Source organism: Penicillium malachiteum, assembly GCF_028827825.1.
Source record: "Penicillium malachiteum strain IBT 17515 chromosome Unknown utg000002l:1.0-8849297.0:1.0-8852440.0, whole genome shotgun sequence".
Taxonomy (NCBI): Eukaryota; Fungi; Ascomycota; class Eurotiomycetes; order Eurotiales; family Aspergillaceae; genus Penicillium; species Penicillium malachiteum.
This window is the reverse complement of record NW_026643095.1, coordinates 4,727,655-4,755,415: the sequence shown is the minus strand read 5'-3', so window position 1 is coordinate 4,755,415 and position 27,761 is coordinate 4,727,655. Positions and strand designations below refer to the sequence as shown.

The 27,761-nt window shown below is 45.5% G+C and overlaps 8 protein-coding genes across 8 annotated transcripts; 3 read left to right on the top strand and 5 right to left on the bottom strand.

The window, feature by feature from the left end:
- Window positions 1-657: 657 nt before the first annotated feature.
- Window positions 658-8,650, top strand: N7483_004769 (uncharacterized protein; the record flags this gene model as incomplete). Its single annotated transcript, XM_057088206.1, has 8 exons — window positions 658-897; window positions 950-1,295; window positions 1,363-1,516; window positions 1,631-4,493; window positions 4,545-4,704; window positions 4,770-8,378; window positions 8,448-8,504; window positions 8,565-8,650. 8 exons carry the CDS (start codon window positions 658-660, stop codon window positions 8,648-8,650), a joined length of 7,515 nt encoding a protein of 2,504 aa, XP_056948035.1.
- A 501-nt stretch (window positions 8,651-9,151) lies between these two features.
- On the bottom strand, window positions 9,152-10,669 carry N7483_004768 (putative transcription factor TFIIE complex alpha subunit; the record flags this gene model as incomplete). The annotated part of the gene is made up of 3 exons (XM_057088205.1): window positions 9,152-10,343; window positions 10,407-10,502; window positions 10,575-10,669. 3 exons carry the CDS (start codon window positions 10,667-10,669, stop codon window positions 9,152-9,154), a joined length of 1,383 nt encoding a protein of 460 aa, XP_056948034.1.
- Window positions 10,670-12,653: 1,984 nt separating this feature from the next.
- Window positions 12,654-13,613, top strand: N7483_004767 (NAD-dependent epimerase/dehydratase family protein; the record flags this gene model as incomplete). The annotated part of the gene is made up of 1 exon (XM_057088204.1): window positions 12,654-13,613. One exon carries the CDS (start codon window positions 12,654-12,656, stop codon window positions 13,611-13,613), a length of 960 nt encoding a protein of 319 aa, XP_056948033.1.
- Window positions 13,614-13,705: 92 nt separating this feature from the next.
- Window positions 13,706-14,820, bottom strand: N7483_004766 (D-mandelate dehydrogenase-like dehydrogenase; the record flags this gene model as incomplete). The annotated part of the gene is made up of 2 exons (XM_057088203.1): window positions 13,706-14,618; window positions 14,672-14,820. 2 exons carry the CDS (start codon window positions 14,818-14,820, stop codon window positions 13,706-13,708), a joined length of 1,062 nt encoding a protein of 353 aa, XP_056948032.1.
- A 1,468-nt stretch (window positions 14,821-16,288) lies between these two features.
- On the bottom strand, window positions 16,289-16,912 carry N7483_004765 (uncharacterized protein; the record flags this gene model as incomplete). Its single annotated transcript, XM_057088202.1, has 1 exon — window positions 16,289-16,912. One exon carries the CDS (start codon window positions 16,910-16,912, stop codon window positions 16,289-16,291), a length of 624 nt encoding a protein of 207 aa, XP_056948031.1.
- A 1,060-nt stretch (window positions 16,913-17,972) lies between these two features.
- N7483_004764 (uncharacterized protein) lies at window positions 17,973-19,521 on the bottom strand (the record flags this gene model as incomplete). Its single annotated transcript, XM_057088201.1, has 3 exons — window positions 17,973-18,608; window positions 18,904-19,192; window positions 19,253-19,521. 3 exons carry the CDS (start codon window positions 19,519-19,521, stop codon window positions 17,973-17,975), a joined length of 1,194 nt encoding a protein of 397 aa, XP_056948030.1.
- Window positions 19,522-21,152: 1,631 nt separating this feature from the next.
- N7483_004763 (uncharacterized protein) lies at window positions 21,153-22,862 on the top strand (the record flags this gene model as incomplete). Its single annotated transcript, XM_057088200.1, has 7 exons — window positions 21,153-21,159; window positions 21,240-21,273; window positions 21,354-21,406; window positions 21,460-21,478; window positions 21,536-21,998; window positions 22,062-22,229; window positions 22,470-22,862. The coding sequence occupies 7 exons, from the start codon at window positions 21,153-21,155 to the stop codon at window positions 22,860-22,862; spliced, it is 1,137 nt and encodes a 378-aa protein (XP_056948029.1).
- Window positions 22,863-23,375: 513 nt separating this feature from the next.
- On the bottom strand, window positions 23,376-25,982 carry N7483_004762 (HET domain-containing protein; the record flags this gene model as incomplete). The annotated part of the gene is made up of 1 exon (XM_057088199.1): window positions 23,376-25,982. The coding sequence occupies one exon, from the start codon at window positions 25,980-25,982 to the stop codon at window positions 23,376-23,378; it is 2,607 nt and encodes an 868-aa protein (XP_056948028.1).
- Between the last annotated feature and the right edge of the window lie 1,779 nt (window positions 25,983-27,761).

The following is a 27,761-nucleotide window of genomic DNA, read 5'->3' as shown; positions in this document are numbered from 1 at the left end:
GGTGAGTAAGTATCTGTGTGTAATATCCAAAGCTCACTAGGATTCAAGATAACTTGAGATTGTGGATATGAAGAATGTCCAAATCATTCAAGCTATTTTCAGCGATAAACCTACTAATAATACAATTTTAAACATTATTGGACCATAATGTTGAAGGACTCGTATAGTAATGCATGTTCATCACCTCCATCACTTCTAGGTAGTATAGTAGTGGAGTAAAGCGGTTAAGATTGCGGAGGATATACATAGGGTGTTTGATAGTAGAATTTCTCTGATCAGCAAACTTGATTAATATGAAAATTGCTGAAATAAAACAAACAAAATAATAAAGAAATAAAATTCAACAAAGTATTTCACCATCTGAGTAAATAATTGCTGGTAGTTGACATTAGTACGTAGATCCTGTTCTTTGGTGCTTCTCTCTCCAGTCAAACGTCACTGATCTCCTTGTCGCGTTGCCGCCTTCAAATTGGTAAAAAAAAGCTATCGACCACCTAGGCACTTCTCACCTCCCATCTCTCACTTCGGTCCCATCTCTTATCCTCATTAACTCCCAGAATTTCCTAGAGATCCTCCCAAATTTAAAATTCTCTATTCTTCAAATACCTCTTTTCCTTCTCATTCCTCAGTTCCTTCTATCCCGTTGCCTGGCGGAAAATGTTATGGCAGAACCCCCGCCAGATAGCTATCACCCCCCCACCTGGTGCGCCCTTAATTGAATCTACACGACCGCACGAAGATTCGATGGAAGATTTTGATCCCCAGGCGACTCGGAAACGTCCGCGCCTTGACAGTGGAAGCCGCGTGGGAGAGTCTCTATCCATTGACGCCTGCGCGACGCCTTCCGCACCTGCCTCCGAGATGGATGTCACCCCGGATTCCGCTCGCTCCAGCAAAGTCACAATCAACGTGAAGTCTCCCATCATCGAAATGTCATCCTTGAAGGCAGAAACATCCGAAAATCCATCCGAACTTCCTCTTACCACCTCACAACCCCCCCACTCCAACTCCGAACTTAGATAACCCCGAATCGACAACTCCCTCCAAACCGATCTCCCTATCCTCCTCCTCACCTTCCCAAAGTCCCGAAATTCAGGTCGCAGAGCTGGAGGATATGGATCAGGACCCAAACACGTCCAACTGGAAGCCGCTGCAAGGAGCAGTGCGCGACCAGGTGGCCGAAGACGTGATTGAGGTCAAGGATACATCTCCGTTGGTCGATGGCTTCCCAAAGTTTCGTGATGATCTAAGTGCGAGAGACAATTTACAGAAGATAATCATGATGGTTGAACAGCGTAAGAACATCATCCCGCCCGGACCTCTTGATATCTCTTATCCGCTGACCACTTACCATCTTACTAGATAACTCCCGCGAGGCTAAAGTGTTGTCCGTGCTGAAGGTCTGGTTCGACGACTGTGCGCGCAACACCGATCGATTGACGCCTGAAGCTTTTATGGAAGATCTTGAGTTCTGGGAACATCTGCCTCGTTTGATAGAGATTTTGATGCGCAGGAAGTATGACAACTGGTGCCTGGACTGGGGCCTTTCCTTTTGATCTTTCATTCTATTTTCCTTTTTGTTGTTTTGTTCAACCTTCTGCGATTTACATGCTAACACACCCGATCTTAGTCAAGAGTTACCTCTGAATGAAGGTAAAGGCATGTGGATGTGCCTCGAGGAATTCCTTTCGGATTACATAAAGATCACTCTACATCTGATTTGCATGGATACATTGACCCTGCGCTACCTGTCTACTGAGCCGGACCTCCAGTTGCCAGATAGTATGTCTCGAAACTACCTATGTTCGCTCGCGTGGGTCTTGCAGTCATCGTCCATTCCACTGTACCGTGCTCTGGAGCATCTTTATGGTGACGACTTGACTGAATTTTTGATTCGACTCCGGGAAAAGGCTATTGCTATGGAGGTTTGCCAGATCATAGCCGAATTCGCTTCGGTACTCGCCGAGAATGCTACGAAATGCTCGACCTGGATCAATTCCTTACCCCCACTGTTTCTTACGATCAATTGCATTCTGGACGGTTCTCTGGAGTGGAGACAAAACACAAATGGAGAAGCAGGTACCGATGCGCCTGCTGAGTCGCCTCATGTCAACGTACTCTACGAGACTATCTGCTTGATTGACAAGAAGTACCAAGAATGGATCACCAAAAAGGCCTCCTGGTTGACGAGCGAGCTGAGTGAGCAGATCTTACGTCAGATAAATCGCAGCTTTAGTCACCTCTCTATGCGCGACAACAAGTTTGTACATCAGCTATCGAAGTCGCTATGCATTGAGATTCCTGATGGTACGGACCCAAAAGATTCATTCCACATCATCTCATGGGGCTGGAAATTCCGAATCCTGAAAAAGGAAATCATGGAAGGCCGCATGGAACTTCGAGCACACGGCGTTGAGACGATGCAATCTGAATTGGTTGTTGTCTGGCGGCAGCACCTGTCCACAGACCCGGAAGCTTTGTCACTGCCCTTCATTCAATATCTTATCCGCTTCATCCAGGGAAACAAGATACTAGATTATCTTGTTGGTGTGGACTCTCATCCGCAATTAATAAGTCGCAGTAGTAATATCGTTGGGTTCCTGATCGCGACATCAACATACACGACCAAGGAAATAGATCTCATCTGGAAGACCGTGACAGAGAGTCAAGACAGTCGAATCGTTGCGGAAGTTTTGTCTATGCTCACTCGCGTCTCTTGGATGCTTCAGAGTACCTCACCGGAGCTTCTTTACACTTGTGCAAAGGTCTTGGAACTCCCATTGGATCGATTCGATACCCGTGTCATTGACTTCTGCGATAATTTCATCGGTCGCCTGTCCGAAAAGCCGAAGGATCATATGGGCGATGTGCATGTGGATACAATCCCTTTGCGACTTTGTGTACGCCTGATTCGAGAGAGCACTGCGGCACAAGATATCTCAGTTGAACACAAGAAACAGTTGCAGAGTTTTGGTAGCAAACACCTTGAAGGATTTATCAAGGCTGGTATCAGCGACAAAGACAGAATGGAGCTGTATGAGCAGTGTATCCAAGACATTGCCGACATGAATCAGTTTACTGCCGGAAGCATTCAGGTCCTCAGCGCTCTCGTTCCCAACCAAGGTTCACACGAGATGAGAAAGTTGGCGGAAGATTTTGACCTGACTCGCCTCGTCATTAATGATCTTCTCCACGCTGTGAACAGCGAGAATGTTGATTTTGGTGATGGCTTCTCCCACCACGGCCTGATTTCACGAATTGCAATCTTATTCCGCCTCATCGATATGGTCCCTGACACAATATCTCCTGCTCTTGGGAAGGCTTATTGGACAGAGATTCTTCTATCCAAAAAGTTAGGGTATGATGGATACAAAGCAGCCTGGAGAATGATGGTGAATGCTTTGAGCCGCAGTTCTGAAACAAACCCATTTCTAGAGCGATGCATTCATGAGTATTTGCCTGAGCTGTCACCGGAGGATTACACCCCTGAGATCCTTTCATTCGCAAAGCAGTCAATCACATATGACGTGCGATTTAATCCGCCCCGATCTCCCGCAAATGAGGGTGAAGTCATCACAATTCCCGGGATGGAACGCATCTGGAAATTCATCTTGACAGCCAACTCTGGTACAATTGAAACTGAGGCTACTAAATTTGCCATTGAGGTTTACTTGGATCATCCGATTATTCGTTCCTCACCGCGTCCTGTCGTTGAAGCCACTCACGTTGCAATTGTCAATCGCTGCATTGATCAGCTCAAGTCTACGGCTCCCGCTCTGAGAGCGTCTGACAGCACAGATGATACGCCTATGCAGAATGGACCCCAATCTGTTGATACGAGTGCAGATGAGCTCAAATTCAGGCGCTCTCTACTCTTCCTTCGTCAGTTTCTCTACGGTCTGCGAACTCGCCCTCACTACAGCCCTCCAAGAGGATCTCCACCTACCCTCCCAGACCGTCCATTGAAGGGTGAGCCTATCGATGTATCTTGGCAATCCTTCCATGGTAGTTCCCATTCAACCGTCAATACATTGCGAATTGGGGATATTTCTACTGCGGGGGAATTTGTGGAAAGACTCAGCCGGCTTACTGGATTTTCAAAATTCACCACGATTTGGGGAGGCCAGCGCATCGATCTCTTGAAAGACCCGGAAGCTCTATTGAAAGACATCAAAGTCCCCGGATTACTTATTCTCCGCAAGGCAGCGGATGCTCAAGAGGTTTTCCGCGACAGCAAACGCCAATCCTTGACTCCAGTTGACAGCGAAGTTCATCAACATTTGGATGAAATTTACGAACTATTATCCCTCAAGGATGAGGTGGCTCAAGAGATATATGATTTCTTGCTTGTGTTCCCACCTCAGCAGCAGATCTTGGACTTTATCAGATCGGAAGACAGCGATGAAAAGACACTTTTCCCTCTGGAAAAACCTTTTGTCGCCTTTTATTCATTCAGCGCCCTTTTGACAAGCATGCGTGAGCAACTGAGTGAGGTAAGTTTATCGAAATGGATTGTTTACAGGTATTCTCTAACAAAGAAGCAGCCCGACCCTCAGCAGAGATTTATTGTGCACAGCATTGAAATGCTGGAGGCGTTCCTGATGAATAATGAACTCATTGTGGATACTCCTGCCAACACGCGTGATGATATTCGCCTTTGCCTTACCATGACTTCAATGGAATGTCTCCTATGTGCTCTTGGTGGTAAGTCTATCTGCACCAAAAAAGGTTCATTCTTTTGGAATGACATCGTGCTAATAAAATAATAGTCTATGTCCCCAAAAACGAGGAATCTGTCTTATTCAAGAATGCAGATTCCTTTGCTGACAAAATTCTGAGCCTTATTGGAGTCGCCTGTTCCGTGAAACCAAAGTCTTTCATCGCCGTCACCGTCCAGAAGTTGATATGCTGTTTATTTGCAGTAACCATTGAGGGCTCAATTCGAGACTACAAGTTCTGGGAAGCAATCAAGCAACGCGCTCAATTTGATCAACTCATGCAAGAATTACTTCTTAAGGAAAATCGACAGGTAGTCCGAAATGAGGTTTCGGAGAGAATCAAGATGATCGCCAGCCCCTCCAAATTTATGAAGCAAGCAACTAAATTTGCCGGTGATGGGCTGCAGCCGCCAAGCCCTAAAGAGAGCCCTGTCCGTATTGACATGCTTGCAACGATCTGGAGTGCATTGGTCCAGGTTATTCCACAGTCGCTTGACTACGCCAGTCAGTCCTCCGAATTTTTCAAGGTTGTTGTCTGGGTTTTCCGTATTGTTGCCGAGAAGTCTCCTCGGGATGTCATTCTCAGTCAGTACCTCAAAGACTGGAGTGAAGTGATGTTCCGCCACCAGAGCGACCAGTTCGTTGGTCGCGAGACCGTCGACGACTTGGTTTTGGGGTTTGCTGTCATGCTAGAGGTTTGTCTTGAGCTGGCAGACGCGGCGAATATCGAGCTGGATACCTTTGATCTCGCAGAGCAAATTCTTAGGATTCACCTCTTCCCTGAATTGTCAATGGAGTCAATCGATGGCCCAATCATCCCGCGCATTCCTGTCTTGCACTCGTTGACCCGCCAAAGGTTGTACAATGTCGTGAATCTCCTGTGCAAGCGCAGCAACGACAATCTTAACCTCACGATGAGGCAACTGGAGGATGTGGTCCCACGAGACGTTTCATATGGCCCCAATTCAAGTTATGATAGGTCGAAGATGATTCGAGCTCCAGAGGGATACGCGGGCCTGAAAAACCTTTCAAACACCTGCTATCTGAACTCTTTGATGACACAACTGTTCATGAATGTAGAATTCCGAGACTTCATGCTCCAGCTTGACCTCGTGGATCCCGACTCATCTCAGAGACTTTTGGACGAAACACAAAAGCTTTTCGCTTGGATGCAAGACACCTGGACCAAAAGCGTTGACCCACACCCCTTCGTTGAAAGTATTCGTACCTATGACAATGAAGCGATCGATGTTACCGTTCAAATGGACGTTGATGAATTCTACAATCTCCTTTTCGATCGTTGGGAGGCCCAAGTTGGTGATTCAATTGACAAGAAGAAGTTCCGATCCTTCTATGGAGGTCAATTGGTTCAACAGATCAAGTCGAAAGAGTGCTCACATATCTCTGAGCGATTGGAGCCCTTTTCTGCCATTCAGTGCGATATTAAGGGCAAAGCATGCCTCGAGGAGAGCCTGCAGGCATACGTGGAGGGCGAAATAATGCAAGGTGACAATAAGTACTCTTGCACAGCCTGTAACCGTCACGTTGATGCCGTCAAGCGAGCCTGCTTGAAAGATGTCCCTGACAATCTCATCTTCCATCTCAAGAGATTTGATTTCGACATGGTCACCATGACGAGGAGCAAGATCAATGACGAGTTCCAGTTCCCTGAACGCATTGATATGACACCTTACAAGGTTGAGTTTCTCTCTGACCCGGAAGCACTTGTTGAGCCGGATATCTTTGAGCTGGTCGGTGTTCTAGTTCATACTGGAACAGCAGAATCTGGCCACTACTACTCGTACACTCGCGAACGGCCTGCGGCAGGATCCCAGTCATCTTGGGTTGAGTTCAATGACTCCGACGTGAGCCGTTTTGATGCTTCTACAATTGCCGAACAATGCTTCGGAGGCCAAACTGAATCGATGCACTCCATGGGTGGAGTCCATGTTAACAAAGTCTGGAATGCCTACATGCTATTCTATCAGCGGGTGTCGGTCGTGGATGAATCGAAACAGAATCGTCAACCATTGACTCCAGGTCGTCCAGCACGAATTCCCGTGCCAACTGAATTTGCGAACCACATTGCCATGGACAATGAGTTGTTCCTTCGGACTTATTGCCTTCTTGATCCATATTACACCATTTTGGTCAACACGTTGCTTGAGAGGTTACGGGCTGCAGGTTCCGAGTATGCTCATCGATCAGATCTGGAGGTGCTGGCAATGGAAGTTGGGCTTGATACCTTTGAGCAATTGATCGCGCGAACAAAGGAATACCACTGGTCGGATTCCATTTTTACCGAGCTCTTCAAATTGCTTAGCCGCAACCCTCAAGCTGCTCTGCAAACGCTGAAATGGGTGTCGGATCGGTCCACATCACTTAACAATATCATTTTGCGAACTTCGAATAGCGATATTCGACAGAAGGGCATCATGCTTATCACAAGTTCTGTCAAACGCCTCCGAACAGCTCTAAGAGACGACTCTGGTCTGGATGAAACTGAGCGCAACTACTTGAAAGTTCAAACAGAACGTCATCTTCAACAGGTTGTCTCTATGATCCAGACCTTGTGGCCCTCGCTCCACGCCGTTCCACGCGCTTGGGATGACTATTTTGACTTCATTGTTAAACTCGCTGAGTGCGGCACAGAGGTAATTGGCATACTTCTTGAGAATTGCATATTCGCTCGATGCATGGAGATCATTTGGCTCGACCACGAAGACAAGATGAGATTGAGAAATTCTTATCCCAGCTACACCAGGTTGTTGGAGAAGGGCCGTCGATTTGGCTATGCCAACATGATGACTTTGGTGTCTATCTTTTTCAAGAACATTGATCTCTCTCTCCCTCCCGTTCCAGACACCAGAGCTCGACAAGTCTCGTCTGACGGCATGTTTGCTCCGAGTCAGACCGAAAGCAAGTATGCACTGGCCGTGGAGGAGGATGGAGGCTCTGGATTCTTGATGAAGATGCTTCAGCATGAGCAGTACAGCGCTCACGCATCGTGCTTTGATGTCTTTGCGACATTCATGTCAGCAGAGCCTGGTGCCCGGTTCCTAGACCGTATTGTCAAGACTTTGGAGATCGGCTTGCGCCTGTCGCCCGCTGACATGTGTGCCCCGTTCCTCAGTGCAGCCGTTGTATACTGCAGATTTTCACCAGATGAAGCGGAGGTCATGAACATGATTGACTTCGTTGCAAAAGGTGTGGACTCGATTAATAACAGTGGAGGCGCAGAACATCTCGAATTTTTCAAACAACTTTGCAGTTCGGATTCGGTCAATGAGCGATTGAACCTCGGTCCTGAGTGGTTCTCGATCGTCACTCTACAAAAATTGCCAGACTTTGTTCCGACTTTGCTCATTGATACTGATAAAGTGGTTCGCCACGAGACCATCGATATTGCCAACAGACTTCTCTTTTCTGGTGATAGCGATGACGAACTGGCTGAGAATCCCAATTCTCCACGCATTCTCATTGGCAAGACGCTGGCCAAAGCCTGTGTAGAGAGGGTCAACAGATCCTTCCTCAGTGGGCAGATTGCAAACGTTCCCTCTCGACTGGTCTATCCCATCTCATCGACGATTACTCATTGCCTGGAAAATTATTTCGAATCCAGCAATGAAGAAGACGAGGCTTTCATTATTCAGGCCAACGGTATTTATTAATCTCATGATTGATTCCTCTCTTTTATGGATATCCATTGCTAACATTCTTTCTTCAAAGATTCTCTAAATTTACTCGAACAGATTGCAACTGACGTTCCGGACGATCTCGTTTCAGGTACGCGTTCTCCCTCACCATATGACGATTTTATCGATTTTATCTAACGGGGGCTCCCAGAATCCGATATGCCCTCGCCTGAAGAATGGGAAGCTACATCTGCCTTAGCCAGTGACTCTGAGATGGGCCTCGTTGGATCCCCTTAAAAGGCACCTAGCTCTACACAACCTTGCTATTTTCCCCCCACCTTGTTTTGTTTTGTTTTTAACCATGCCCCTTCAGCTACGAAGATATCATTTTGAGCGAGCGTGACATGGAGTTGTGATGACAAGTCAACTACGATTTTATGACTGGCGAGATTTGCACTTTCAAGTTGTTATTTTCTTAAATCTTTATCTTTATCTTAAGGGGTCTGGTGTTGCTTTTTCGGTTTTTAGGATACGGAGCAAAGAAGCCCTAACGATACATAAAACTTGTGCCTCTTTTCATGCATTCATTTCTAAGTCAAACTTCATCTTACCATGTAATGATATTGTAGTTCAAGTCATTATCAATGTTCCGCGACAAAGAGGATATTCAGGTCAAGTTCATTTCAAATTTTTTCTTGTTGGTACAGTCAACATGACGCCAGCGCCCATGTCACGGGAAATGCCATTTGATATCTCATTTTGGAATATTTTTGTTTTTAATAAATCAATGAGTCCAAATCAGACATCCTCAAACTCTTCGTCATCTTCATCAGATTCTTCATCATTTGCCTCTGGGGTCGGCTTGACATCCGGATCAGGTTTGATCACCGGCTCAGTGGTGACGCTGGGCTCAGTCTTCATCTTCTTAGCTGCAGGCCCATCATCAGCTGGAGTAGAAGGTGTTCCGACAGAAGATGGAGCTCCACTAGAAACTGTATCAAGTTCACGCTTAATACCAGCAATAGTGGAGGAAGGCGTAGGGACACTGGTAGGACCAGCAGCAGTTGCAGGCGTAGCGGGGCCACTTTGACCGGAGACACCGACATCTTCGAATTCATCGAGTTCCTCGTCCGAGTCTTCCTCGCTGCTAGCATCTTCCTGGGCCTGTAGAGCCTTCTCGCGCTCCATTTCTGCGTAGTATGCTGCAACCTTGTCATCCAATGCATCAATGGCAGGCTTCTGATCCTCTTCCCGGAGTTCGGGCTTCACTGGTACACCGATATCAGGCTTAGCAGCCCCGTTGGTAAGTGTAGCGTTGACCGTAGAGTGTGTATGCCAAACGGGTAGCGCGTTCTGCTTCTCCACAGCTGCTTTTCGGGCAGCTTCGTCGGCCTGTTCCGCGGCGGTCTTCTCCTCGGTAGAGGTAAGAGAGATTTCCAAAGCAGCCGCGTCTGTTTTGAGTGACCCACGGATAACATCCTGTGGCTTTGGTGGGACAGGAATCGCGGCGCGAACTGGATGTGTATGCTGATTTCGAGCAATCTCGACCTTGTGATCCCATGCGGTATCGAAATCATTAGCTGGGATCTCGACAGAGTCGATCTGCTTAAGAAGTTTAAGCATGTCATCCAATTGTGCCATCAGTTTGCTGTTCTTCTCGTGACCAGTGCGATCCATGCCTTCCGCACCCTTCACATCTTCGGTTCGCTCTAAGATGGCTCCGCAGTACTGGCACTCGAAACCTTCCTCTGAGACCAGACTCAGCACATCTAGCTCAGTCCACTCTGACCCACAGCGGAGACAGATGTATTCCTTGCGCTCCTCGCTCGGGGTGTACTGTGCTTTTATCGTGGATGTCAACTTTGACACCTTGAACTTGATTGCATCGATAACCGGGTGGAGAGGGATGTAGTAATATTCGCGGTTCACGGGACGAGTCGACCCATCGCGGATTTCGGCTCGAGTGCTTCTGTAAATGAGAAGAATTTCCCTTCCGGTCAGCTCATGTCTCAGAGAATTTGGAAAGCGTCGTCGCAGCTGGGGCGAAGCTTACACTGCGATTAGGCGGTCCTCTCGTAACCGAGCGCATAGTTTGCGGAGATCTTTCTGTTGCATTCCCATTAAAAATGCGAGATCTTCGGCGTGAAGACTGTAATGCAATGTATCAGCTGAACTGTTCTGTTCTCTTTAAATTTGATCTTCCAGGAAATGAGCTTCATACACCGAATGGAGGAAAAGCGCATCCACAACTAAGATGTATCGGGTTTCATAGAAGGCGCGGACAACGCTCCGGATGAGCGTGTTGCCGAGATCCATGATGAGATGTATGCTTTTGTGATCGCGCGCAAGGGCGAGGATGAGAAGGAGGAAGATCTGAAGACGATGCTTCTGGTCGCGGGATTAGAATTAAGGACGTGCAGAGATGGTCATCGTTCGGAGTCTCGATAGCGGATAAGTTCTATGTATATGACTGGTCGTAAGTGAATGAAGTGAAGTGAATGATATGGCGCAGGGCAGCGCCGAGCGTAGTGAATGCGACTTGGTAGAGTCGCAATGATGGCTGAGAACAAAGCGAGAGCCTCAAATCACGTGTAAAGAGCTGTTTCTGCCTGAGGATCAGATAATCTCAAAACGGACTAGCGGCGGGCCCAGACTACGCTTAGTCATAATATCATCATCTTCCGCGACTTAGTCGAACTACAGGCACCGTGAGCCAACACAGAAATTAAAAACAAAACTGCAAGCACCGATTCTCCTACTCAGTTACGACTCCTAGAAATTGACATGCCAATAAGCCTGCAATTCCCTATATGTTCACATCAATTAATGCTATCTTTGACCTCCGCTCCTGAAATTCTGAAACACGTATCCCCGCCTGTGGACCGTCTTAAAAATGTTCTCGATATCGGTATACCTGTATGATATGGAGAATGCATGTGGGTATAATTAACCCCCAGTAGAAGAGGTCCTGAAAAGATCTTGGGAGATATTTTTCCTTTGTATCCTCGTCCAGAAAGAAGTCGCTTAATATGGCAATTATTGCAAGTTACTCGAAAGTCTTTCTCAGGTAACTTGAAGAGAGTTCCAAGGTTAGTTTTTGTATGGAAAATTGAGTTGAACAAGGGTACGTACTATAAGGTCTTGTCAATGAACGTGTTAGCTATGGGGAAGCTAGGCTTATCGACCGTTTCCGATGAAGTGTCAGCTGGCCTTTCAGAGGGTTTGGCAGTGGATGATAGTGGTTTTGTGTCCATGTTGGAAGTTCGATTGTCTGATATGTTTACTAGTAAGAAACATTGACTGTTCAAACGTTTTGGAACTCACTCCAGGCTGCAATGATTTCTCTATTATTCCTCACTAAGCAAAATCAGGACAAGCTTCTCTGAAGAGCTCCACGCCGCGTAACCCAGCAGAGATCTTCGAGTTTAGCACCACTGGCAATGGCCCCACTACAAGATTGATGTCCGATAGAGATTTAACAATTCAGAGGAGTGTTCCATTTTCGAAGGTTCCTATTGGTTGGACATGCTCAAATCACATGGGTTTTCAACTATGCACCTGGGCAACTACATAGATCGCTGTCAGTCTGTACTATGAAGTATAAAAAATAAAAATAAATTAGGCACTGATTTTACCTAGGGAATCTTGGATGGTTTTTTGAATCCATTAAAATTCTCGAAAAGAAGCTGTTATATGACTAATCTGGCTCTAATCTCATTCATGGATACCATAGGTACTACGTACTCGTTGCCTGCTCATTTTCCAGTATTAGATAAATGGATTTATAGTTTCGTGGAGATAAAGCCGAGACGAGCAAATACTACCTTGTTCTCATGCGCATGTGGAAATCACTCTAATAATGATCGAAATGGTGAAATTTCGGAGTTTAGCTGCTGGTAGTGCTGATTTCGAGTAAGCTCATTGCAAGGCTGTCGGCTTTAAACCCGATCTCCGTCGATGGCAACATTGGAATACATCATTCATTGCATTAACTCCGTTAAAATATTACAAATCTGTCTACAATCTTGACAGTTCAAGACAGCCAAATTAAGCGATTGAGCAATTTCGACTCAAGATCAATGCCGTGCTAGCTCAAGTGCTGACAAATGGATTCATATGAGAGTTGAATTGGCCTGAAAAGACGACAAGTTAGAACTATAAGTAGTAGAACCGAGCCGACTATGAATAGATCTGAGTACTAAAAAAACAACATTTGAATATTCTTCGATCCATCTCAGAAATTCAAAGTCGACTCGGAGATCATTCAATTGACTCCCAACATCCCCAACAGCCATCGACAATGCCGAATGTTCTCATCCTCGGTGGCACTGGTTATATCGGTAACGCAGTTGCAAAGTCACTTCTTCAATCTGGCAACTACAAAGTTTGGGGAACTGCAAGGAATTCGGAGAAAGCAAAGCAGTTAGCGATAAATGAAATCGTACCGATTGAAGACGATATCACCGATCCTGCAAAGCTCAGTCAGATAATAATCGACAATAGCATCAACGTTGTCGTCGACACCACTTCGGCCTATGAACAGGCTGGCAATATTCTCGCAGGAGTCATTCATGCCGCGACTACAATCAAGGAATCCCTTGAAAAGGAGGGCATTGTTAGTCCTAGGCTTGGATTTGTATACACTTCCGGCGGATGGGTATATGGTTCACCCAAGAAACGTCTCAATGATCTTGCACCAGTGGGAAGCGCTCTTTCCCAAGACAAGCCTGGCACACCAATTGTATGGCGACCTATTCATGAGCAAGCCATCCTTGCTGCTCGGGATCAGCTGGATGTAGCCATTCTACGACCTCATGCCGTTTACGGACGCGGTTCTTGGATCTTTGGAACATGGTGGAACCCTCTGGCCGAAGCAGCAAAATCGGGAAGTACTTCACTTGTGAAGATTCCTGCAAACACCACGGCTCGTCCTGGCTTGGTTCACGTTGATGATGTTGCGACTGGATTCCATGCTGCTATCGATCGCATCGATGGCCGATTAGGCGAATGGCCCATTTTCGATCTTTTGACGGAAACACTGCCTCTTCCAGCATTTTTGGATGCGACCAAGGTTGCAATGGGGGTTGATGCTCAAATTGAGTACATTGGGCCTGGTGGGAACCCATTTTATGAGGCTTTGAGCTTGGCCAGCAATTCTGATGCATCACGGGCAAAGTCTGTCCTTGGATGGAATCCAAAGCGAACGGATCTTCTGTTGAACTTGCCTATCTACGTCAACGCATGGCAGGCTTCGCAGTGAGCTCTATCAGGACTAGATCCATAGCTATGAATTTGTCAAATTCAAGTTATCCCACACGTCTGAATATTGTATCATTTGCTCAAAGAATGAAATCATGTAGATCTTTCGAACGCTTGGCGATTAACAGGAGTAAGGGGCTCGCCAATCAACTCGCCATTTGGCCCAACTACTTGAATAATATTCTTCATGGCATTCAACTCAAAATTGATCCTTGTATCCAGAGCACCCCCGCCGATATGTGTAGTCAAAGTAACATTCTCCATGCTTGCTAGTTTCGGGGAGACTTGAGGCTCATTGTAATGCACGTCCAATGCGGCAGCTGAGATATGACCACTTTCTAGAGCATGAATCAACGCATCTTCGTTCACAACTTGGCCTCGTGCTGTATTGACAATTCGACTTCCGGGCTTCATCAGCGAGAAAGCTTTCTCATCAATTAAATCCTGAGTATGTCTGTTAAGAGGCGTATGGAGAGTCACACAGTCCGCAACCTTTAAGAGATCTTCTAAGGTCTCATGATATGTTGCTTGCAGTTCTTCTTCCTCTTTCCTATCTGCGCGCACTATATCAAAATAGTGAATATTCATCCCCAGAGCCATATATGCCTTGAAAGCGAGTTTCTTGCTGATGTTCCCGAACCCCACAACTCCCAAAATATGCCCTCGAGGGTTATGCGAGATGGTCGCAATGAGCTTGTGTGTCGCGGTAAAGATTTCAGGGTCGGCAGTTCGTGCAGCCAGCTGCGAGTGAGTGAAGTTTCTGAAGACACTCAAGATCATGTACAGTGCCGTGTCGGAAACAGCCTCATCTGAGGCACCTGCGCCATTCGAGTACCAGATTTTGTGTTGGCCTAGAGTATCCACATCCGCCCAGTTGAAGCCTGCGCCCGCAGACGCGAAGATTCGGACACTTCGCGGGAGGTATGAAATTAGTTCGGTATCCCATTGACCCATGAATCCTCCCGTTTGGAAGTGAGGGCGGAATAAGGCTGAGAATTCGCCATATCTGCAAAATGTCAGGGGGGTTCGAGATTCGAGGCGGAGGTTATTCGATCTTACTTTTCTGATTTCAGGACTTGGATGAAAGATTCACGGTCGGTCTCAGTAGCTTGGATGACGTGGAAACGTGATTCGAATTCTGTGTGGTAGAAGTCTTGGTTGTATTTGATAGGATCACCGAGGTGAAGAACGGTTGGTTTTGAAGGCATGATGTAGATAGCTTGAATAACATTCGGGGATAATTCAACTTTTTATACCAGTTCTACTACACCTTGCATCGTGACAACTCGGTTTTCCGCGCCTTTATCCGTATCCGAGAATTGTATACAGTCGGGGAGAAGGCCGACCAGCCATGAGATCAATTATAATTTGTTAAAGTATCCCGAAGTCCCATACTCACGTCCATACAACCAGGATCAATTCTAAGCAGGGTTTTATCCTTATGTTTTCAGCGTGTCAGATGAAAGAGTCGAAAAGTATTTTAATGTAAGATCTGGGCGCTGAAATGCTTAGCAAGACTCGGAGCAATCAAGAGAAAATTGGAATCTCAAAAAAAGGAAAGCTCACAGCTGCAATTGAACCGGGGACGTTGAAATCAAGTTGGGACATTGGAATCAGGCACGCATCAAGGTGCGAGGTGAGATTCTGCGAATACCCTCACTTGATACATCCATCACCACACTATTATCCTTGATATCTCATTCAATATTGGTTATTTCCGATCTCTGAAAAGACAGACTGAAAGAGCGGGTCTGAAAGTATTTTATATAAAAATATCAAAAATTTAAAAAAAAAGAAAAAAAAGAATTGCCCGCGGCCGAAGCCGGTACCCTGCCCACCCGCCGGTCACGTCCAACCACCAGCCAGGACCCAGACTATCTTGGCCAATGCCTCTGTCCTCAAATTGAGTCAGAGACCGCTGACCGTTAGGCCAGCTGGGCTGAGTTGTGACTTTTTCCCCTCAACTAAATTGTATTGGAGCCATGAACTGCACCACTTGGTTTATCCCCCCTTCAGCCTCTGGGGCCATTCCCTTTATCTAGCCCGGGAGTTTTGGTATCCTTGTTTTATAAAAACGATAACCAAAACAAACTCTTACAGGCAGTCCCCCTACCGGGCTGCTTTCAAATGTTGCTGGCTATAGATGACTTCTGTACATCGTAGTCGCATTCAAATATTGAATATCTTGTAACTACAACTGAGCTCCTCACTGAATTATCTACAGCCTGAGGTGGCCGATGCATAAATATCAAGTTAAAATTTGAATAAGCTTTCTATACATAAGGACTACTAGTAGTAACTCGGGTAATATGGTGATCTTCCGAAGTAAATCAATAAGATCTGTTACGGGGTGAGATCGGCTTTCTCACCGGGAGGTAAACTTGAAGCTTTGAGTGAGTTGACTTGCATATTATCCCCGGAAGAGTAAGCTTTGGTTTTTGAATGCTAGTAATTTTGTCAGAACAACAATCATGGTGAGTATTCAAAGCAGCTACGCGAATCAAAATAGAAGAGGAAAAAACCTTTTATTCAAACGGAAAATGCTATTGGTATCCTATCATAATATCCAAACGAGATCGAATATCCAGCTTACACATAAGTCTGGCCATGAAGCTAAAGGTGCACAAGGTTCCCTGTTAATCTGGAGACAGGATTCATCTCTGCATCTCAAGCAGCTTAGATAAAAGCGGCGACCGCGGCCATAACAACCGGCGCAGCAGTGATCATCGCACCCGCATTTCCAGTGGCAGCAGCACCAGTCGCGGTAGCTTTAGAGTTTGTGAGAGAGTTCAGGCCCGCGGTGACAGGCAGAACATAGTAGAGGTCGCTCATTGGAGCTGTTGTGTAGGAGGCCTTGCTGGAGCTAGAGGATTCGTATTTTGCGCCATCCACCGAGCCACTCTGAGCCGCGCTCATGGTGCAGCTAGCCGATCCGGTCGAGGAGTGTAGCGAGCATTCGTATGACTGTGTAACAGTAATATCGTAGCTACTTGACGAGTCCGAGATCGATGCGATATATTTTCCGGTGAAACTGACGGTGTCGGGGCCTTGGACAATAGTCCATGATTCAGGAAGGTTGCAGTCCGACTTCGGGGCACTCTTTTCACAGCCCACATGGTATGTGGCAGTCTGGTATTTGATACCGGCAAGACTGGCGGCAGTGCTGCTCCAGCCACCACCACTTTGGTATAGGTTTATATCCCAAGAAGGGGAGAAGTATCCAACAGTTGTGGTTGTGGAGTCATCAGCTTTGACGCATAGAGCAGCAACAGCCGCGACGAGAGCGAAGGTGATACGCATATTTGGGGATGAAGGGCTTCACTTCGATGGATGCAAAAGTGAAAAAGCGACCAGCAAAAAGATCCATGTCAGGGCAGGCGAAAGGTAATAATAAGTGACATGCTAACATAACGAAAACTAGTGAAATCAGGGTAAGGCACAGATGAGGCTCGGCTTGATCGGAATTCCAGGGTGACCCATTTTGATATAGGGTCCAGTTTGTGGGGGCCTTGAGGGGTCCATTGCTGGTTTTTTTGGCCCCAGATCCCCTGATTGTGGATCGTTCATTGGATATGAGAGTATGTTAGTGTGTCCGGTGCAGGGGCAGGAAACTCCAGGATTCATTGACTTTGATTTTCCAAGGTTTCAAGAAACATTATGGAGCATGATTAGGCTTGGGTCTCATCATTGGATACAACCTTGGAATTGACTGGTGTAACGGTCCCCCGTAAAGAGCAGCCTAATTCAGCTCTGCTTAGCTGCATTTCGCATGAATCAGACGGTGTTTGAAATTCATTCATGCGATAACCTGGTTCAAAGATTAGCTAGGAAACATTACCTCAATCCTTCAACATACATAATTTCTGCGTTTCACTGCCATGTTGACTTTCAAAAGTTCTGAGGTCAGAGGAAAGAAAATGAAACGGACCCCGGGGTGATAACTTGAAGTGAACTTGTTATTGATCCATTATTTGGGGTTATAAAAGCCTGAGGAGGCAACGACTGCCAGCTCAAATGCTTGAGGAATGGTATTGAAGTGACTGAAGGTGAGAATGAATGTCAAAAAGAAGATCTATATCCCGCGAACGAATCATGCCAGTGGCAGATGAAACGAATAATTCCACGTTAATTCTCTAGAGCTGACAAGGATGGATTTGGAGGAAAATAAAGGAGGGAAACACTCAAACAGTGCTGTGAAATGGGTGTCTACGCATATTTACTTCTATTATGACAGACACAGGCTCGGGCTTGAAGGTAGTTTCAAATGTTCTTTTTCGAGTAAATAACCTTAACTATCAACAACATCGTTGATTCAAGAAATAACATGGAAGAAATCTATATCGAATCTTGCTTGACTCTACTAATTGTGATAGTCTTGATGGTGAGGTGGCACCTCTCCCAACTCTTGAACAACCGGGGGAATACCCCACATATTCCTCTGCGCGTCCCATACCCATCTTACACGGAATGGTGGGCGTTTAAAATCAGGCTCGAGTCGTTCCTCCGGGGGAACCACTGGCAACACCCTTGTCAACCCAGTTTTAGTCGTAGAGGCATAGAAATAGCCCGGAAACTCGGGTGCAGATCCAACGTAGAGCATCGCTCGTGGCCAGGGACCAGCCAATCTATTGCTTGGCTCCATTCCCCTGGGTCGATCGAATACAAGACAGCTGATACTTGTCCAAGGGTTTACCATCTCTTCAAACGCTCCGGTGGTTTGGTTAATTCCCTCCATAGTAACTTCCATGGCGACAGTTTTATGTACGATTCCAACACCATCTGCTAGTGTCATGAAATCATAGCCCATCATGTGGTTCCTTGGGGCAGGCATATCTGGTTCTGCATCGTGTCCCATCAAAGCCCTCATGTCTTCGTCACGGATCACCATCGATGAGCTACCTGTGTCATCGGCAAATCTGAAGGTCATCTCGGGAAATGGCGCTCCATTGGCCGCAACGTCCCCGAGGGACTGATCAAGCCGTATACAAAGGTCGTACTAAAATATTAAAAAAATATTGGGTCAGCAATGATGTATATCCTGAGTCTTCTTTCTATTCAATCTCTTTGTATTTTTCGTCCATTGGGCCTTTCAAGTTTAAAGAGGGTAATTTGCTGGGAATATCATACGTATACTCGGCCACCATGAGTTGAAACTGGGGGACTAGTGTGAGTCACAGCATTCCCGGTATGTGGCTGCTCTGATTGATTCATCTAATTTTTTCAATTCTCTTCATCAGTATGTTTCACTTGAAGTTTTAAAGTGCTGTCAATTTTATAAAAGAATGAAATACCCCTTCTACCCAAAATCCTCCATCTCCTCGATTTTCCTCGGTATTGAGTCTCCGAAAGTCTTCCCACGCGAATACCGATGGACCACCAATCATTTTGCCTTGACACCAGTAAGAAGCCTTGCCATTCAATTCCAAATCGCCATTCTTATAAGCTTCAATGATTGCGCGGACATTCTTAAGCTCTCCACATGGATCTTTTTCTTTCACCAAGTAGTTTTCGATCGCTTCCAAGATTGCTATGCGCTGAATAACATCCCAGTCTTTCCCAGGGTATTGTGCCATGATTTCACTGAAGATTGAAATTATACATGGTTAATATGTATTCGTAAAAGAAATGAAGAGGACTTACGCTCGGGCTTTCTTTTCAGCTTCAAGACTTTCTATCATCGCTGTATATGTCACCTTCGAGTGTCCTTCTCTTATCCGCTGTTCGTATCGTTCGATTCGTCCATCATAGTCAGCAGGATCAAATTCAACATCGTCCCTGATTCGGACACGTTTGACTTCTCCCGGACCTTTCACTTCAGGTTCATTATTCTGAACGGACTCAGTGGGTTTCGACTCGGACTTCTTTCCCTTTTCTGACGTCTTTCGCTTCTTGCTACGATGACCGGCCATTCCGAATGACTTTCGAGATTGGAGTGGTTTAGGAAGAGAATAAGTGTCTCAAGTGAGTCTTCTCGTGAAGTGCGAATGCAGGACTTGGAAAGAGAGAATTGATAGAGGGATGCTTGGAGAGATGCATGATACATCGAGGGATCCTCTCTTTTTCAATTACCGCTCTTTCAGCGAGAACTCCAGGCTTGACATTCAAAGAGTCCGTGCTCGAGTCTTGAAAGAAAAAGAAAGGTCTCATACAGTTTCTTCGCTCATTCAAGCCCGTGAAATCGATAAAGAAGTGGTTCGTCGGAATCCGCAAGTCTTGGACTGGGAACTGAACAAAGCACCTCGAAATACTAAGCTGCTGGTCTGTATGATCATCAAGCCTTCAATTTTTATTCCTTTGCTTTCTCAATTCTTTGTGGCTGGCATAATGAAGAATCCGGGCAGTATATTGACCTAGCACAACCATAGAACTACCCAAAAACTCTTTGAGTACGGGGAAAGCCATGGTTTGCGACAACAGTTAAAATAAAACTGGGCGAAATCATTATTTTCCAGAGATATTCCGATGGAAGCCTCGAGGCAGATGAAAGCTGAAGGACTCGAGAACCAGAAAGAAAAGACAAATAAAATAGTCGCACATCGCTCAAGGATAAGGTCCTAGTTGCCCGATTTGAGTCACTTGAGTCACTTGAAAGAAAATTATTTCTCAAAGAATCAAATATTGGCTTTTGAGACTATCTCATCACGATCGATGAACCCGGGCTCATTGAGGGCTATCACCGAACTTGAACATTTGAAATAATCAACTTCTCAATCTTCGAAACGAAAAGAAACACCTGTCAGCGGCCGAAGAACCTGCTTATCTGGAAATCACCTCACCAAATTAGCTCTAGGATTTCATGGGGCGTTTTACCTTGAATATGTAATTCACAGGATACGCGACTGGCGCTCAGTTCTTCAAAAGTTCAACCCCAGAGAGTAAAACGGATATGTGCCACCTATTTCGTGAATTTAGAAGATCATGACAAAATGTGGACAATGATATTTTCATGACGCTGGAACGTAGTGCAGGGCAGTGGAGAGTTCAGCTAAAGCCATTTAAGCCAACATTGAGGACGGGAAGATTAAGATTATCATATCAGATGGAGAAGTTTGATATTTATTAGATTGAATTTCATCCGATATATTTACTATTTGAATAAATAATATATTTACTATGGTTTCATCCAATTTTGAACTATAAATCCCCCAAGTCCCCCACCATAATTACAGATATCCGATCTCATATCCTTAGTTGTACACGGTCATAGACCCACAAGATCTATCATCTCCAGCCGCACCCAATGATTCCGGTATCATACATCCAATAATATCTCTAGCACATCGATATCCACATCAAAAAACGACGATCTTGTACAATTACTACCAGGTGTAATCATTTAACTGGTCAGGTAAAGTTGGAGATTCGAGAATTCGAGAACCTATTCAGCCACATTCATCAGGTCCCTCCACCTGCCACATCATGATGGTAGCCACCCAACTACGTTTAAATAAAACCATTTCCTCAGTAAATATCCGAGTCTTATTTTTTCTGTACTTTTCTCAACACTTAATTTACAGATTTCTCTTGCTATACCATCATCATGTCTGGTAAGCTCATTGATCAAATCTAACCAAACTCTCGAAGTACTACTAGTATTTAAACTAATACAATTTACGCCATATTTTAGGCGAAGACGTTCAACCTCTTGTCCTTGACACTGGGTATGCCCCTCAATTTCACCTTCAAGTTTTTCTTTCGTTAGAAAATAGAAAAAAAGAAGTTCGAGCTAACTTGTTCACAGTTCATTCCGCACCAAGGCTGGATTTTCTGGTGATGATGCTCCTCGTGCTCTCCGTGAGTTTTCTCTCTTTAGCATTTTTGACACTCAAACAAATTTAAATAACTAGCGACCGTGATTGGTAATAGGTAACAGTCTCATATCTCAGCGTTTTGGAGCAAGAGTAGCTAATATTGAACAACCAGCCATATGGGTGATGAAGCAATCTCAAATGGTGAACCCCTGATCAACCTAATCCAAAACGGCACCGTCACAGACTGGGATGCGCTTTTCAAAATCTACCACTACGCCTTCTATAAAGGGCTCAACGTTGCCACCGAAGAGCACCCAATCCTACTGGCGGAATCTCCATTCACCTCCCAGGCAGATCGGGAGAAGGTAGTGAAGTTGATGTTTGAGACCTTCAACGTCCCCGCACTTAACATTGTGCCTGATGCTGTGCTGGCAGCGTATGCATCCCAACGCGTAACCGCACTTGTTGTTAATGTTGGGACTGAATCAGCTCAAATCGTCCCTATTATCGAAGGGAAGTGTCAAGCTCAAGCAGCATGTCAAGTTTCTCTCAACGATGTCTCGGTCGGAATAGAGAATGTTCTACAGAACTTTGACAGCAGTACCCAGAGTTCTTTGTATAACAGCGTTGTTCTGGTAAGCCCATAACCTGCTAGCGAAGATGTGTTGTCCATACCATTAACAAATTTGTACCTCTAGGATGGAAGCAGCCAGAGTCCAGGCTTGGCGGATCACGTTCACAATGAAATCTTCCGCGTTGTGCCCGAATCTGCATCTGTGAATGTAATTCAGCCTGCGAATCCCGGTTATGCAGTCTGGTTGGGCGGTACTGTTTTGGCTTCCCAAGAGGGCGCGATTGAACAGTTTGTAAGCAAGGAGAAATATGATGAGGAAGGCTCCGGAATTCGGAATGGGAAGTACTACTAGTCGCATATTTGAGCGACATATCCAACGCTCTAATGATCTCGAACCTCACAACTGGTCACGGTATCCGTGTGCTATCGAACACAACTTCCTCTATGCCATACTCTCCGGTTGCGTACAACGGTACTTGGGTCTCTGGATCAAATTGAGGTATCGCCTGATGGCAAATACCTTTACTACCAGACTTGCTCCGGGGGTCTCTACCGTATCGAGACGAAATACCTCAATGCAGCTCTGCATGATTCCACCTTGGCAGCCAACGTTGAGGACTACACAACGCGATTTGCTTTTACGCCGAGTACGGGAGGGACTACTATTGATGCGGATGGAAATATCTATGTTAGCGATACCCAGACGTTGTCTATCTGGAAAGTTACTTTAGATGGATATACGAGCATCATCCTTCAGGACGATCGGTTGTTATGGACTGATCTTATGTGGATCATTGCCGATAAGAAGCTTTGGATGCCAGCATCTCAGATGCGATCAGGTGGTGATGGTCTAATGGCTGCTGGTCCTAATTATATCTTCACCTACCCTATTGATGCTGGCCCCTCGCCAATCGACCATGCATAGATCTGGATTAATTGACCATGGAGGAGTCTGACATAGCTATGAAATCCTGGTATCTAGAATAAATCACGAGTACTCCACGAAGTTTGAATTTGGCGAGAGCCAGTAACTTGTCCAATCTTACATCGAGGAGAAACAATAAATACGCTTCGTGCTTCATAATGCCTTCAACTTTAATTTGATAGACCCGTGGACATGTAAGGCCTATGATATTTATTCTGTTTTGCAGAAGGGTGAATTAGGACTATCGGATCGGATTTGATAATGAAAATCTTGAGATGATATTCTTCACTTGTTGATCATCATATAATCTTTGCCTTGGTGCTAACACCTTCCGACATCCACTCATAATTCAACTCCGCCATTCCCACTCGTCTGTACAGCGTGCCTTCATCGCTTTGCACTCGAATCAAAATAAGCGCATAGGCAAGAATAGCTGGGTAGGAGTATTGGATATCATATTCTGTCTCATTCATTTCATCGGAATTTTGCGATTTCAAATCGTGTGCGTCATCTCTAATTGTTGATATATGAGCACAGAACAGGTCCCCCCACAAGGTGCCTATCCTCGTCAAAAGAGACAAAACCCACAAGTCTGTCATCTTCATCAAACATTTCTTGGCACCCACTCCGATTAGCCATCGGGATAGGCATAGTTCCAGTCCGCTCATCAAAGTGAAATGGTGAAGATTTTGCTAACTCCTCTCGCGAGATTTGTTCTGTTGCATATTTGGTTTTCTTGAGCGAGATGGAGTAAATCTTTCGTATGGGAGCGCGGATTGTGATTGATGCTGATTTGGTCAATGGCAGCTCTGTTAGCATATCGGGAACATCGTATGCGAAAAGCTCCATCTCGGAGATGGGAGCCATGCGGACAGGACCGGGATTGCGAGACCAGCGTCGGTCTCGGGTGAATTCAATGCGTCCTTTGTAAGCGATCCACGCCCATGATGGGAGGTTCAGGTTGTGCAAATACCGAGCTTTGCTTTCATCGGCAGCCACCCAGCACAGCTCATTATGAAGATCCTCTTCCCACATTCCGAAGAAGTTTTGGACATTCACTTGCTCTCCATCCTCAGCAGCAGATGCTTGTCGGAGTTCTTGCTTTTTCTTGACCAGACCGGCTATGGCCGCTAATCGGTCCACATCATATGACAGCTCACATCGACTAAACAACTCGCATATTTTGAGCCATGGTTCTGGCACATATTGCCCATCCGCTCTGCGGTACAAACTTCGCTGAAACCATATTTCATGTTTCTGATGTCTTCGAAGAGCGGTAGCAGTTGAGCTAAAGCCGAGCTCTGGGAAAAGCTCGACTCGGGAACAATTGGATGTCTTGTCAATGCTGCTTCGCCATGTGAAGTATCGGCGAACCCAATCTTCGCCGCATATGTCATCTTGGTCTTCGCAGTAAATATGATTCTTGGTAAAGTGGATGGTTCGAGATGCCAGCAGCCGCTCCTGGAGGACCCATCCTCTGGTATTTAGGTGCCCTCTGTCTACATCGATCGCATATGCTTTCGGGAATGTAAGGTACATCTCAAGGGGACCATCCTCTTCTTCGGGCTCGATGGGCTTGTCGCCATGAAGTTCAAGATTTCGCTCAAATTCTCCATTGAGTTTGTCTAAGAATCGGTGGCGGCTGACATCTGAGCTGTCTAGGTGGTTCTCTTCCTCGTCGAGTCTTTGACTGCGGTCAAAGTGGACATAGTCATCTTCACTGTATGAACTCTCATCCAAAGATTCATGCGTGAATTCATCCTCATGTTCTGATATATCGTGGTTGATGGACTCTGTGAAATTGATGTCGGTGTTGGGATCTTCTTCGGATTCAGACATCTCTCCGAGGCCAGGTAATCCCAAGGTGTCTGCTTCATCATCATCGCCTTTGTTATCGTCCTCCTCGATTGTATCCGTCTCCATGTCTGACAAGGAAGCACTCAGCTCCTCACTGACCAGGTTTGGTACCTTGATAGAAACCGGTGTTTCCTTGGGAGGAAAGAAGCCCTCGGTGGGGTCTTTCCCTTCATTGGCAGCAATGCGACAAGTTGTGTTCCAGAAAATATCTGACATACACCCGGCTTCATGGAGCCAATCTTTGGGATCCTCTTGGATAATACAGAGTGCATCAATCCACAGGTATCGAACTCCCAAAGATCTTGTGATCCGAACAGTATCTGCGTATGTCTTTGGGAGATCTGCAAACCTGATTTTTTCGAGTCTGTCGTGGTAGTTGCTTTTGGTGGTTCTTAACTCGGCGTATCCACCCCAACAGTAACTTAGTGTTGTGTAGTGACCCCGTTGGTCGTTTGACTCCACTAATCGAAGATCCTGTTCCAGGGATTTCTGTGAGAATCTCTCCAAACAAGACTGACCCAGATCCAATACTCGCGTTGGAAGTGGCTTCTCAGCTGATGCATCGCTCCAAGCTGGGACTTCTTTCCATCTTTCATCTAGCCATGCTGACAGACGGCGCAGTACCTCTTCATCGCTCCCTCTCGGTTGCATTGGGACCACGCTCTTTCTTTTATTATCATGAAGACGTAATCTGCCAAAAAATAATACACGGGCTTTGGCGTTTTCTATTGGTATCGCCATGATGGTTCCCATGACAAGATAGTCACCATTGAGATCATTGTCAGCGCCTCGATCAAGTTTCAAAATCACTGGAGTGGGTTTGAACATGTAAGAATGATGCTTTACCGCCATGAATGCTGAAAAGAGATGTAGTGCCTCCATAGGATCCTCAATATCCTCTTTGCGCTGTACATGGAAGCGCACAGCATTACACATCGTTTTCTGAAGCAAAGCACATAGCGGGCAAATTTTCGCAGATTCGAAAAAGTCCTCGATTTCTTCCGTGTGGAGATAGCCTTCATCGCTTTTCAGTGCCTTGATGGTCATCCCCGCGCATGCTTGGCATAGTTCGGCGGATGGATTGTCATTTTGATCTGGGAGACCGTGACTTTCAAAATGTTCCTTCGAGATGCTGAACTGATCATCTTCTGGATCGCGTGGAAGTTTTAATCCCATCATCTCTACCCCATACTTGATCATTGGGTAAAACCCTTGATCTACGATTTCATTGACTGAATCCTCGTTCGTCAAAACGTTGCTCATTGTGATATGTTGTTGGCAATGGACGACCTTTTATCGAAATTTATCAGGTAGAATCTTCAAGTCTTCGAGTAGAGATCGGAAATTAGATCTCAATAGGTAAACAATGGTGTTCAGCGAGAAAATGTTGACATATCACTGGTACTAGGTCTCCTACCGAAGTGCTTCAAGTTTCAATGATCGTGTTCCGCACACAAGAGAATCCCAGGCTAATCACAGGAGTGACACGTCAGGTTTCGATGAAATAAACCTTTTCCAGATGCAGCATAGCGGTATGACTAGTGGTAGTATTATTGTGGATAGTGCTGGCGAATTGTTAAAAAGCTGAACATTCGAACCAACTGGACTTAACTTGGAATGGATAAAGACAATTGTCAATACCCCGCCGAGAGACATTGGGCACATGGATTTGGCTATTTTTAGATCGCCCCCGGGGCCGCCAAGTGAAGATCCTGAACTTGCCTATCGCGAAACATGAGAATTATACTCTGTAGAGTGGCCGGAATCAAGTATATCAGATATCAAAAAGCAAACTGATGATGGGGGATTTGATGATTATGGATCGCCTTCACAAGCCGTCCACGGGCGTGCCGATGATGTTCACCACTGCCGCCTTCAAGTCGATAAAGCGCTTTAAGTAATAACTATGGCGCTTTTCGGATTGTGTAGATGATTTCAATTGGCTTTTCTTGGTGTTATGGGTATACGATCATTCACTGGAGCTCTTTTTCGTTGTGTACCAAACTCGAACAATATCCAAGTCAGGCGCGTGAAAAGTGTAGACGGAGATGAAATGATATGAAAAAGCTCTTCGAAATTCATTCTTCTTGCCGGAAAGACAAATCAAGGTTTGCTCCGAAACAGATAGACTGTTAAAGTGAAGAACAAAATATGAGAAGTGAAGAGCACTGAGTGAACGAAGAGAGACAAGATGATGGAGGATGGAGTTGAGATCATCTACTCCGGACCAATATTTCAGTCTATCAAACTGGAACCATATATCAATTCGACAAATTCAAATGTTCTATCAGACAAGCTGAGCCCACTGGCATAATGTCGTTGCACAAGCGATTCATTGCAATGCCTGAGTGACTAAGGGAAAAGGAAATACAATATTCCGCGACCTAGATCTATCTATTGAGCTGATTTTAACATTTCAAGGGTTCAAACCACTCAAAATTTCTTCACTGCCGATCTAAACCAGTAATATAAACTTCCGAGGTCGGACATATTGAGTTAGCCCCCTAGGCCGCCAAATCTACGAGACTCAGCTGAACAGTCTTTGGCCCCCACACTACTGGGACAAAACAGGTAGGGAGTAACGAGTTTCTCATATCTGAAGTCGTTTCCAGGAGATATGGTGTTATGAATAAGAACAGATACGATGAACCATGCGACTAAAGCCTCGAAATCAGACTAGTACTGAGTTCATTCTTTGGATCATTCCATGCTCCAATGGTTTGGCGCACTGAAATATTTTATTCAAAGTTCACTCCTTTACTATACAGGCAAGATTTTTATTCTTATAGGGAACAGATCCTGTCGAATCCTTTCATGTCGTCCCTGAGCCCTGCATAAATTGTCCCATGAGAAATCAGGGTTCCCTAAGACAACCTTGCCCCACATAGAGTGGCATATCAATTCCAGTCAAAATTAAAGAGGATCATTGGAAATCTTTGTGAGCTTCAAGTTAATACAAACACTACTCATCTTCACTTACCATTCTTTTTGTCACTTATATCCCCTCCTGAGATAAAAAAACAATCACAATATTCGGACAAA